Source organism: Parasteatoda tepidariorum, chromosome 5 (genome assembly GCF_982258835.1).
Source record: "Parasteatoda tepidariorum strain Cologne lab strain chromosome 5, Ptep-v5.0, whole genome shotgun sequence".
NCBI lineage: Eukaryota > Metazoa > Arthropoda > Arachnida > Araneae > Theridiidae > Parasteatoda > Parasteatoda tepidariorum.
Window position 1 is genome coordinate 1739794 of NC_141759.1, and position 13291 is coordinate 1753084.

Consider the following 13291-nt stretch of genomic DNA (forward strand, 5'->3'; position numbering starts at 1 on the left):
AAAATTTCTTCTTTTTGATACTTAAGAAAATTAAAAGTTTGTTATTATGCATTTTTGACATATAAGGAACATATAACTAATATTTATAAGGAACTTACAAGTTATGTTGTATAAATACAAACTTGATACAAGTGTATAAAATTTTTTTTTTAATGTTATACCGAATATCTTTATTATCCAGTATGTTAATTTGAATTTAAAAGTAGTTATATTTATGAATAATGATAAATATAATTCATATTGTTTATTATATTGATTTATAATTATTACACTTATCATTTTAAAACAATTTTTATCTCTTAATTTTTTTTTCTCCACTTGTATTAAGAATACAAATAATGCAAATCTTGAAAGCAAGAAGTAATTATTCAACAGCTGAATATTTAGATATTCAACAAAACTATATCGTATTCAGCAAAATGAAATTCACAAGTATTTGGATAAACTTAATTTTCAGCATAGTAAATGAATAGGCTGAATATACTGTAAATCGACACTAACTACTCTGTGTATTTAACAGAAAGAACTTAAATTTGTATTGTCTTATGTTAAAAAGATTATTAAGAAGATTTAAAAGAATATTAAAAAGATTTTTCTTTAAAAGAAGATGTCTAATGTACAAAACTGCTAATGTTTATCTTTAAAAATGTCTAATTTTTAGTATAATCTATACCAGGGGTGGCGAACCTTTATATACCAACGTGCCATTTTTTCTAAAAAATTGTTTAATGAAATCACAGACGTGCCGTCAAATAATTTTGACTTCATGATTATTGGGAAAATAATAATACTAAATAATATCAACTCAAAACTATTTACATTGAAAATAAAATACATTTTGCAATGTCTCAGTTATACGCGTAATTCAACTTAAAGTAACATCAGTGTGACTTCTGTTGTTGCAAATTAAATGACAAATAACTTATATTAGGTTGTAAGATATTAGTTTAAGCAGGACTGTTGATTTTTTTGCTAGTTATTTAATGTTAGCTTGTTTTTCATGACTATTAATTGTTTTTTTAGCATTAATTGTTAATTTTTTTTATTAATAATTGCTTATTATTTTGTTTGTTTTTTGTGAATTTTAATTTAATTGTCACATAAGCTTCATAGTGTAATAACATTTGTGTAATAACAATTCATAGTGCAATAACAATTGTGATCGGTGGTGTGCCCAAAATATTGTGTCGCGTGCCATGAATGGCACGCGTGCCATTGGTTCACCATCCCTGATCTATACACTAAATTTGGTTATAAATAAATTTCTTAATAATATCACTGCAGATTTTCAATAACACATGAAAATGAATATACATAATATTACAAAAGATGTGAGTTTTCAAAAGTACAAGATTTTGGTTACTATTCAAAATATAAGTGTTTCTTCAAAATTTAAAATTTATTTTTTCTAGAACATATTTAGAAACACTATTCTTTAAAAAATACATAAATTTTATGTATTAATTAAATTTCACATATGAATATAGGTTTTTGACATTTTCGACATTTTTGACAGTGAGGTTTTTGACGTGACGGTTTAAACCATGGTTTAAACTGTCAAAAACTGTCACGTGTCAAAAACCTGCCAACCCTGATATATATATATATATTCTTTTCTTGGATTTCCTCTTTTTTACTTTCTGACTACTCTCATCCCTGTTTATGATTCGCTCTTCTTAATCTATAATTATCATCAGATGAAGTTCAAAAACTTTTTATTTCTCACCTACATATTAAATTTGCGACTTAGAGTGTGAACAGTTTGACTACATTTTTTTTAAAGGTTATAAGATGTATTAAGGGTGGTCATGAAGGAGCAACCCCAATCTATATTGTCATTTTGAATTGAATGAGACCTATCCCGAGACGATCAGTCTAATAGCTTAAAAGTAAAAAGTGTTTTATATACAAAAAATATGACATCGTACTATTTAAACTAATGATCCATTTATGCCTTCTTTTTTTTTTATCTGATTACATTGTGTATAAGTTCATAATTTCTCGCTATTGTAAAATATTTTTAACATTCTTTTAGAGAATACCAGAAAGGACCACCAACGTGAGAAGACCTATAAATGTTGTGGGACCCTCTCGCCACTCACATTCACTCAACACTTTAGATAATGGTAAGAGTCACTTATCCATATTTATAGCATCTTAAAAGAGTCCATTCTTTAGAATAAATATTAGGGAAAATATCTATGATTGGTAGATGGTTTTGAAAGAAATGTGCGAATAACTTTTAAGGGTGGTCATAATGAAATACCATATTGATCTGGCTAAAAATTTAGTATTTTTTGCATTATAATTATTTTAGTTAATAGAATTCAGATGTCATAGTAATACAACTGTTATGAAATTTATTATTATTAGCCTGATTTATTATTATTATTAGACCATAATGCTTGTTAGTATTTATGTTAGTTTTTTCCTTATAGAAACTACGCAAGGTTACGCATCTGATCAAGATAAAGATTCTAATGACAGGTAATTCTGTTCAAATGAAATTCAAAATAGAGATGCATAAATAAAAACTGATGTATTTTTTAAAATCTTTCTATCTTGTGTACTTCTGGGAAAAGTTGTCGAGAACATGTAGATAACATGAAAAATTAACTCGAGACACCAACTTTAAAATAATTGTGCAAATTTTTTTAACCTGGGTTAAATTTTGTAATGTTAAAAAAAAAAGTGAGTTCTGGACATTTGCATATAAACTGTTTTGAATTATTTTTTTTTAAAAAGATGTATTCATGATTGAAAATATTTTATCCATGTTAAGGAATCTCTTTCTTTTTCTTTATTCCTTTAATCTACTATTTTTCATCTAATAAAATATGAAGTACAGCTGTATAATAATTTAATTTGCTTGTTGAGCTTTTTAGAATAAAATTTAAGTTTAACTTATCTTCTAATATTAACAGTATATGCTATTGTAGATTTAATAATAAAGTTATGTACCATATATTAAAATTGTATATTAATAATATACCATGTTATATACTAAAAAGAATTAAACCCACCTGGATTGGACTTTTTTTAAAAACCCTTTTTTTTTTTTCTTCTTCTTCCTAGCTCTGTTTTATAAAACAAATTGGTCTTAATTGCAACTTGTTAAAATTTAATGTAATTTGCATAAATGGAAGTTAGAAGAAATAAATGTCCACAGACTTATATGTTCCAAATTAATTTCAAATAGTCACTGTCTAATAGATATGAAACTTCTATTTAACTACACAAATATGTATAAGCTTAAAATTACATGTTAAATTATACCTTTAATGCAAAATTTTTATTAAATATATATTTTCATTATTTTGTATTTAATTGGGTCAAAATAAGTAAAAAATACGATATTTAGCAGGTTTCTTTTTCTGTGTTAAAGGTAAAATATCCTATCCTGGGTCACTTCCAAACAATTTACAGTTATGTAGAGAAACAGTTATTTATCATTAAAATTTATTTTATTTACAAAATCAATTATTGATATGTTTTTTTTTTTTTTTTTTTTAATAAGAGTTTTAAAAAAAAATCAAACTACTTTTTTTATATTTTAATACGAATTCAATACTTTTTTTTACTAACTATTAGACTTTTTTTTACATTTAAAAAAATACCAAAAAGACATCTAAAAAAAATCCCTTTTCTATAGTGTTTGTCACAAACACTTTTTTTAATGATGATCAAAATTTGTTGTAACATTTCTCTTTGAAAAGTCCCATATCCTTTAATCTTTGGTGCCAATTTCTTAATAAGGCCCATAACTTACCAAACTGCCAAATCAAATTAATCTGAAATAGTAAACCTTAATCCTGAAAATGGATCTGTTCATTGTAATTTTTGTGATAAAAAGGGTCACTTTGTGATGCAGTGCAGAGTACTTTAAAGCACTTTTAGATGATAATAGTCATGAGGGTCAAACTCAGTTTGTTACACTAAGATATCTCCATGACAATTTTCAAGAGATGGTTTCAGAATTCCCAAACCAGATACAACATCAAATAATGATTTTCAAAATTGTCAGTGAAATCCAAGATTTTATTAGCAGCAACTTTTTTAGAAGTCACGAACAAAATATTTTTGAAACTGTGCTAAAACAATTTCATTTAGAGAATTTGAACTAAATCGGATGATTCTAGATCTTAGATCGGCCTTCACTCAAAAATCACTTTCTCATTGGCTCTCAAACATTTAAATTTATTCAGGATCAAGTGTTTCATTTATGTCCATAATGTAAATGAATCTAGTAAAACAAGATTATTGTTATGTAATGTGAAAATTAGCTCTGCAAATTCTGAACTAGCATTTTTATTTTAAGCTGAGGTATCTTTCAAAATTTATAAACAACATTTTAAAACACTTTTTTAACTTCATTGCACAATATGTTTGATGCCATGATTTCATAACAAAACACAATGAAAGAAAATACTGTTAATTCATTTCTTTCTGTACGTAAAATGTTAATTTTGTCAAACTGCCTGCCTAGTGTGTGTATTCTAATGGATAACACTGCATCTATAAAATAGTACTTAATGCATTATAATGGAAGGTTCGCTGGAATGGGAAGAAGCACTGGCTGTAGTATAAAAATATCAATGTTTCAATAAAAACAATCCTTTTGAGCACTTCACCATCATCAGACGAGAGTTAAAATGTGATTCTATTTAAAGCAAAAGCCTAGAATGTTATGATGATTTGATACGGAGATTTAACTGAAGAATTTTTCTATCTTTCTGCAACAATAATACAACTTTTTAACATGGAGAGTAATAAATTTTTGAAGCTTCTAATGCCCTGTCATTTAATTGAATTAATATATTTCCCAAGTTTTAAGTAATTGTGTGTTTGATCTTTTTATAAATAATTTAATTTAACATTGCATAGATGGCGTTGATTCCATAATAAATATTGATTTATTTCAGCGATAGCAAAGACGCTTTTCCAACTTTCTTTGATGAAGAGTCAGAAGATTATTTCAATGAGAGTGTTACAGACGTAGAGTTTGCAAGGTGCTTAAATTTGGTGCCTAAAAGAACATTTGAAAATGAAGCATTGAATGAGCTACTGAAGGAGTTTCCTTTGAGGTTGCACTCTAGGAATAGAATATGTCGATCAAAAGACGATTCCTTTGAAGAACAGAAATATCAAAAGCTGCCAGATGATCTGCCTTTAACTTCAAATTTAGGTGTGAAGCTCCTGAAGTTGAATGAAAATCGCAACTTCCTTACAGAACAAAAACTGTCCCTTTCATTAAAGAAATGTGATGCCTTTTGTCGTTTCCCTTTCAATTCTCCCAACCCAGTGGAGTGCAATTTTCCGAAACTGCGATGTAGAGAAAAGAAGTCTTATCCTACTTTCATCTCAAAGGCTTCAAAGCAGGAGGCGACTCATGTTTATTCCTATGGAAGGAGGCAAAGGTTAGAAAGGATGAAGACATTAAAAACAGGTACACATTTTATTGAATCAATTCATTTGGATGTCACGACCTACTATATTTCCCTAAAGGAAAAGAAGTCCCTATTACTGAAATATTTCGTTTCTGATTATTGTTATTATTGAGTTGGTTAGAAAGTAATTTTTCACTCTGATATAATAAAACTCGATTATTTTTTTTCTGTACAAGTAGTAAAATTCTAATGAATGCCAGATTTTTGGTAATTTCATAATCCTGCACTCACTAGTCTTTTAACAGCAAAAACCTCAATTTTAGGTCATCATTATAACTGACATTTTTGCTATTCAGAAAATTTTGTGTTTTTTTAAATAAAATAAAATCTGATGGTGTAAGGTGGTGATTGAAAATCTCAAAGAAATTTTATTCTTATTACACCCGACCCAATTGTTCCACTCCATAACCTTGTAATTTTGAACCCAATCCATAAGACAAGGGAACTTCTGGATCAAGTATTGGGAGAAATTTGCCTCGTGGAGAACTTTTTGATTAAACTAACCCACATTTTGATGAACCTGCAATGGTTAGCTTGATGACAAAGGGACTCTTAACAAGTGATCCGTCTACCCCTGAGGATATTTCACCTCGGCACTGTGGTCAATGCAAACTGGCTGCACATTTGTATAGACCAGCCATCGATGGGATTCGAACCTGGTCGGCTCGTCGGAAGGTGAACACTCTCTCACCCGAGCCGTCACTGCTCGATTTCAGAAGAATTGTGCTTCAACGCGAGTATGCCTCACAAATCTTTAGCAACACCTACAAAATTATTAGGTATAAGTTGCAAAGTAGTGCCCATACAGCCCCTAGGATTCACAATCATTTTTAGATGATGAAAGTCATAACACTGACCTCCAATCGCACAAGGTCTTGGCTAATAAGGACCAGAAGTTCTTTGAATGTGGGATTATAAAATTACTTGAAAGAGGAGCAAGAGGTCATGAAACATAATAAAATAGTTTTTTTTTTTTTCACTCAGAAAAAAATTTGTTTTATTTCACACTTAAGAACCAAAAAGCCAACCCAACAGCTTTATATTCCTGATTTTTGTATGTTCAGAACATCCCATTTTTTATGGATTAAAATAATTCGGGTTTTAAAATAACAAATTTGAAGAACCTAAAGATTTGATCCAACATCTACTTAATTCATGATCTTATTAAAAATCTGTTTACCAGTTATATTTATGATTCAAGTTTAGTTATTCGTAGAATTCATTGCTTCAAACTTTTTGTACATTTAATCATTTTACATTAAATAAATTGAATTACATTATCAAATTTTCATGGTGGTGAATTTCAGGGCTTATTGCAAATTGCAGGTTCCAAGGTTGAGTTTTGTCATTTCATAATTGTATACTCTTTCACATCATCTCCTACCTTCTGAAATATCTTGAATTTTTGCTGATTACAAGGACCAACTAAACATTAAAACAATATCTCAGTTTTCCTTTCTTAATTATTTCTTCGCCAGTGTGAAGCACCGAAAACATTCTCTCACTGTTCTAATTATAAATTAGAACCATGAAGAGTTTATTCACTAATAGAGTATTATTTTCTGGGTCCAGAGCAGTCAACAATCACAGAGCTTCATGATATTTTCTTGATTTAATAAGAATTTATTATGATTTTATTAACTTTTTAATGTACACTACTTATTTTGCCAGATTTCTTATAAAAAATTTCAGTAATCTTTGAATTTTTTATGAAAAAAAAAGTCATTCTTTTTAGATGCAAGCTTTTTAAAGTATGTGCTAGAACCATGAAGATGGAGTTTATTTTTTTAAATCCTTAAAAAATGTAGTAAAAAAAATCTTATGTGATTCAGATTTATCATTTCTAAAAAATTTAATTCATCATTTGATTTAATGACTATTGAAATTATAAGTTCTAGATCTCTCATTTGTTAATGAATGTAAGGACATATATTACAAGGGGTGATCAAATGAAAAGGTACGAAACGACGTAAAAACGTAACAGTTAAATATTTGCATATTCCGCTATGGGAGAACGTAGCGAGACATCTCGGGATGCGATTGGAGTCTCTGACTAGGATCGGAGCATGCGCTGGTGCCCGCATGAGCAGGAGAGAGCAGAGGCTCTTATCAAAAGCGGCGTCCGAATGATGCGGCAGTCCGTATGAGGACTGGATGGCGTTCGCGTTGCAAAATTCGACAATTGAGGAGCAGCGAGGCGTTATCCGATTTCCTCGAGCACAGAAAAACCATTAACTCCGATGTGTACTGTGAGACACTCTGACGCCTACGCAGGTCCATCAAGAACAAAAGACCTGGGCTGCTCACGGAGGGCGTGGTTCTGCTCCATGATAAAGCGCGTCCACACGTCTCCAGACTCACACACATGGAACTGGCCAAGTTCAAGTGGGAGACGTTGGACCATCCGCCCTACAATCCGGACTAGTCGCCCTGCGATTTTCATGTGTTTGGTCCACCTGAAAGGGAAGCTCTTCAACTCGGACGACATACTCAAGGACGCTGTGAAGGACTGGGTCTCGTCAAGACCACAGGAATTCTGGGAACAAGGAATCCTGCGGCTTGTTCGTCAGTGGGATCGCTGTGCACAGGCCTATGGTGTATATTTTGAATAAAGTCTACATTTGCACCCACCGTGTCGTTTCGTACCTTTTCATTTGATCACCCCTTGTACATTACTTCTGACAAAATGTTTAGCTGCAATTCTCCCTGAATTTTAATTACCAAATTATTGAAACTTTTTTTAGAACCAAATTGCAATTTTTTAGAAAATAATAAAAGGCAATTCTCTAATTTACATTTATAATATCAATTAATTTAGGTTTTCTAAGTTTGCTTTATTCTCTACACATCTTTATTAATTCATATAAGCAAAAATATTAACATTATAAAGGTTTGTGTTAAGTTTATAATATTATAGGAAGTTTAAAAAAAACTTTTAAGTTGAAGTGAAAATATATTATCATTTAATTATGTAGCTCAAAATACAATTGGTGGACAGTTCCACAGTTATAAACTCATGTTAATGTGACTGCAATTTTTAATTAAAAGAAGTAATTATTTATTTAAAGTAATAAAATCTGATATTTTTGCTAGAAATAAGTTATTTTATCATGATTATATAGTCTTTTGAAATGTGTTAATTTTATGAATATAGGTGATGAGCAATAGAAAGAAAAAAAGTAATTGATGCTCATAGCTTAATTTTTTATTTATTTTAGTGTTTAAAAGGTGCTTTAAAAAATGTTGGCTACTAACCGTACAACCTTTTTGTACAAGTGTTTTTTTTCCCCTGCTCAGACCCCTATTTTTATTTGTTTTATAATTTAAGAGTCTCAGTTTTTTAAAAAAAGAGCTCCCTTCATTGTTATAAATTTCTTTGTGTTTTTTTTTTGTTTTTTTTTGTTTGTTTGTTTTGTAATACTTTGATTAATAATATCCCTGTGACAGAATTTTTTTGAGCTATCTGCCGCGAAACTCTCTATCACTAATATCTTTCTGCAAGATACTTTTAATAATAAACATATATCTGTACTAATTTAAAATAACAAAATCGCTGTGTTTGCAGAAAAAAAACTATTATAATTTTTTTTAATTTAACATGTAATAATTTTTTATTTTAATATTATGGGTGATATTCTCGCCTTTTGTTTGGGGGGACAAACGAACTAAATTATTTAATTCTTCTCATTTTGTAAATAATCATCACAGTAAAAAAATACTTTAAAATCATGAAATCTGTTGCCGAAAAAAAAAGATCGACGTAATCACTCGAATCGAACTCCTCATAAAGGGGTTAATCAAATGTGTATTTCGTTTCGAGATTAGGTTGTTGTAATAATATCGTATAAAAAATATCGGATTTAAAATTTATGGTGAAATCAATAGCAATAACTGCTAAAAATTCGATAGAATCATTGCCTTAAAAGTAAACACTCAAATGCACGATTCCAATTTTCTATATTGTTTAAAATGTCCAATTTTCTATATTGTTTGAAATGCATCGGGATATTTTAAAACCACGTGATAATCAATATCGATAACTGCCAAAAATTCAATCGAAACATTACATCGATTTACGATACTGTCTACGTAAATTTAGCGTGTCAAAAAGTGATTATCGAAATGCATGATTCAAATATTACATGTAAATTTCTGTAAAAAAGAAAACTAATTTTTTCCCCAGGCACTTTTTTTCTGCAAGATCTTCGCAGCGTTCTGCGACAATGTCACTGTGATTCTGCCACGGGGAATAATATTATCGTGTATGTTAATGTGTTATGCATTGAAGTACGGAATTTATCATCTTGTGAAAGTCAATAATTTTGATTCTATTATAGTACATATTATTTTAATGATTCAATCAGATTGCATGAATCTCATTGTGTGATAAATAACATATTCTTATTATCTAGGTCTCGATAAAGAAAGTAGAAGACTGTTTCGCATATGCAATTCAAAAAAATGTTATGTTGAAGTGAATAGACTAGATGAAGATGAAATTCAGTATTGGCTTTCAAAGAAAACTGAGCCCATTCTCATCACACTTGATGATAGTGATGATGAGCTGCCCTCACTAAAAAATAACTTAAATATCAATGGAGTGAAGGTGACGGATGTCACTAAAATTGCTCATCACCCAAATGAAATCAAAAACAAAGATGTCATTCCAAACAAAAATTTAGCTGAATCTGTTTTGCATTCTTTGCTTGCAACTTCTTCGGGACTGGTTCGATTGCCGAAAAACCCAATAAAACATTTCAACTTGGATAAAGGTTGTAGAAATGTGAAAGACGAAATTCTGGCCGAATCTAAGGGTTGCCGAGATTGCTATGTCCGGTTGAGGGATGTGTCTAAATTTCTTTATAAACTTAGAAATGAATATTACGTGAAATTTACTAAGATTAGTGTTCCTTTTTATGCAGATTACCTTGCATCTGTGTCACTGGTAAAACGGTTGCAAAGTAGTGGCAAATCGGAAAAACCGATGCGTCTCGGTAACGGACTAGTTATTTCGGCAGTGGCTCGGGAGAATACTGTAAAAAAAGATGAGACAACTCTTTTTCCTACATCTAAAAATAAAACATGGGTGCCAGTTTCTTCAAATAAAGTCCCAATGCCAGATTCTAAAAACAGAGCTTTGGTGCCAGCATCACAATTTGCCCCTTATGTTCCAAGAACTGAAAACTCTAAAATTGAAGGTCTTAAAATTATCCCATATATTGACTTAACCTTAGATAGTTCCCCAGAAAAGGACTCCAATCCCACAGTGCCTAAGCATCAGCATGTAGCACGCCAGTTTCTTTTTCGTTGTTACGGCTGTGGCTACAAACAAATCTTTTCCAACCAGTCTTCTTCGAGTTCCAAAGCGGCTGCAAGCCTGGTCAAGAATGTCATCAACGAGCACATGCAAAAATTCCATTCGGTTGACGAACCCGAGGCTTACCTCTCTTCGTATTTGGACACTTTGCGAAACTGTAGCATCATTGAAGCTTTTCCAGGGTACAAAGGGAATTGAAAACTTTTCGATTTATAAGTGCTTCGTCTGATCTTCTGCACTATTCCAACCATTGCAGGGATGTCTGATCTGCGTGTTCAGATTTTAGCTTCAGCAACTGACATAATAAAAATTGCAACAGTTTGTAAGTTGTATAAAAGGTGGAAGCTAATTTCAGCATACTTGTAAGAAAAGTGTTATTTTAATGCAACAATTTTAACCAGCATCTTTTATTCATTGAAGCAAATACTGAGAATGAAGCTCTTCTCTAAAAAATTATCAGAATGTTAACCTTTTGTATAATTTTAAGTTAATGTAGGTAATGTTAATATTCAATTTTATGTATAAAAAACAACAAATTTTTTTTGTCTTAATTTATATTTAAGTGCAATGAATCTGATCCTAGATGGCAGCAGAGTCAAGTTCTCTGCAGGTACAAATCATAGAAAAAATATAGCTGTTCTATTTAAATTAATTCAATCATGCCATGTTTCATTTTTTTTAAAAACATTTTATATTTTGTTTTTGAAAAGCAAATTTAATATTGTATACTTCATTATTGATGATAGTGTTCTTATTTCAAAGAAAATTAAAATAAAAGTGGCAGAAGAATTTAATAATTTGAAAGAAATAGTTAACCATTTTTTTTTATGGGTGCAGAAAAATCACCTGTTTTTATATGGTTTTTGAGTGACTTGTTTATTAATTGTATTCTTTTTTTATTTATTATTTTAAATCTCTATTTTGTATATATGTATTTATTGAAAAATTAAATTGCCAAGATTTAAGATCTTATTTCTTTTTTTAAGAACAAATACTTCAGTGATAAAGTTGTTAAAAAATTATTTATTTCAACTTTTAATGAAATAATGTATAGTTATAATATATTAATATTAAATTTTATTGGCCTGTTTGAGATCAGGTTTAGTTCTATTTCAGAAATGTGATCTAAATAAATAAATTTTTAAAAAAAGTTATATACCATGATATATTTTTCAAGGATGTACTTAAGAAGAAAAAAGTCTGACTTCAGAAAAGCATTGATTGTCAATTCCAATATTTTATTCCTAGTCTTCACAATGTGCAATACTTCCTTCTATCTCTCTCTCTCTCTCTGTTTCTCATTGAATAATATGAAGGAGCTGTTTAAATATTATGAAAGCACAAAAGCTGGGGAAGGAAAAACAATTAAAGTGTTAATTTTTTTTCACACTAGAAAATGTTTCAAGCTCTGATATCTGAAAATCATTACAAAAATATACATGTTCTTATTCTAAAAATGTTCTAATTTCATGAAACTGGTTTTAAGTACTAATTATAAATAATAAAAAAAATCAATTCATATATGGTTCATTATAGTGTTTCTTATTGACTTTTGGAGTTCTTAAAGATTGTTCTTTAAAAATTCTTTGTTCCTGTAAAATAATGCTTTTTATGTTACTTTCATTACTATTTTGTGTTTGCGACAGTTATATAGTCGATGTAATCCCTCTGGCCTAACAAAAAAGAGCTTTTAAACAAGAGGTCGCTAAATCATGAGTACATAAAATGTTTACAAATATTTGTTTATGTTACATAGATACTAGACTTATTTTTCACATTAAAAAGAATTAGGAAACTAGTATGTAATGAAATGACAATAATGCAGTTTTTTTTTTATGTCAATTCAAAAATGTAAAAATCTTGTCATATTAGCAATTTTTTTAACAAGTTAGATGATTTTTTTTTCAAATATCGAAACCATTTGTCCATTTTTAAGTTCAGTCAATATTTTCAACTGAATATATATAGTTCAAATTAAGATTCAGTTTCAAGGCAATCAAATTGTGGCATTTTTATTTTACTTACCCTCGAAGAACACCTCTACAATATTCTATTCTATTAGTCCTATTCTAGGTCTATTTTTAAGGAAGTTTTTTTGCAAACTAATTAAGACATTTTGAAAAATTGATTAATAAAATTGAATTTTAAGTGACGCCCAGCAAAATAAAGTTATAAAAATGATTCTCAGCAGAAAACAAAGTAAAAAACAAGTTGGAAGCTTGCATTTTTGATATTTAAACTGCTCCTGAAATGTTTTACAATGAAACAAATACTTTTTTTTCCCTTTTAACATTTTTATCTTGTTAAAAAATAGTAACAGTACTTGTGGAGGCTGGAAGTTAAATGTTTTATCTAAAACAGTTTTCATGTTTTTAAAAATAATTTCAATAGCAAAATAAATATTACTAAAAAAATATTGATAAAGTTGGGGGGTTTTTTTTCTGTCAAAATCAATTTTTAAAAAAAAAAAAAAAAAAAAAAAAAAAAGATGTTCAGATGAATCATGAATCTTAGTTTTACCCAGATA

The 13291-nt window shown here is 29.4% G+C and overlaps 1 protein-coding gene across 3 annotated transcripts in view; it reads left to right on the top strand.

The window, feature by feature from the left end:
* Nucleotides 1-12294, top strand: part of LOC107436084 (uncharacterized) — a 39165-nt gene extending 26871 nt beyond the window's left edge. For all 3 annotated transcript variants that reach the window (XM_087163112.1, XM_021144775.4, XM_071184892.2), the window contains exons 3-6: nt 2036-2126; nt 2439-2487; nt 4923-5446; nt 9860-12294. In XM_087163112.1, coding sequence (XP_087019238.1) covers nt 2036-2126; nt 2439-2487; nt 4923-5446; nt 9860-10962 — 1767 coding nt within the window. In that variant the 3' untranslated portion in view covers nt 10963-12294. The remainder of the gene's footprint in view (nt 1-2035; nt 2127-2438; nt 2488-4922; nt 5447-9859) is intronic.
* The last annotated feature ends 997 nt before the right edge of the window (nt 12295-13291 follow it).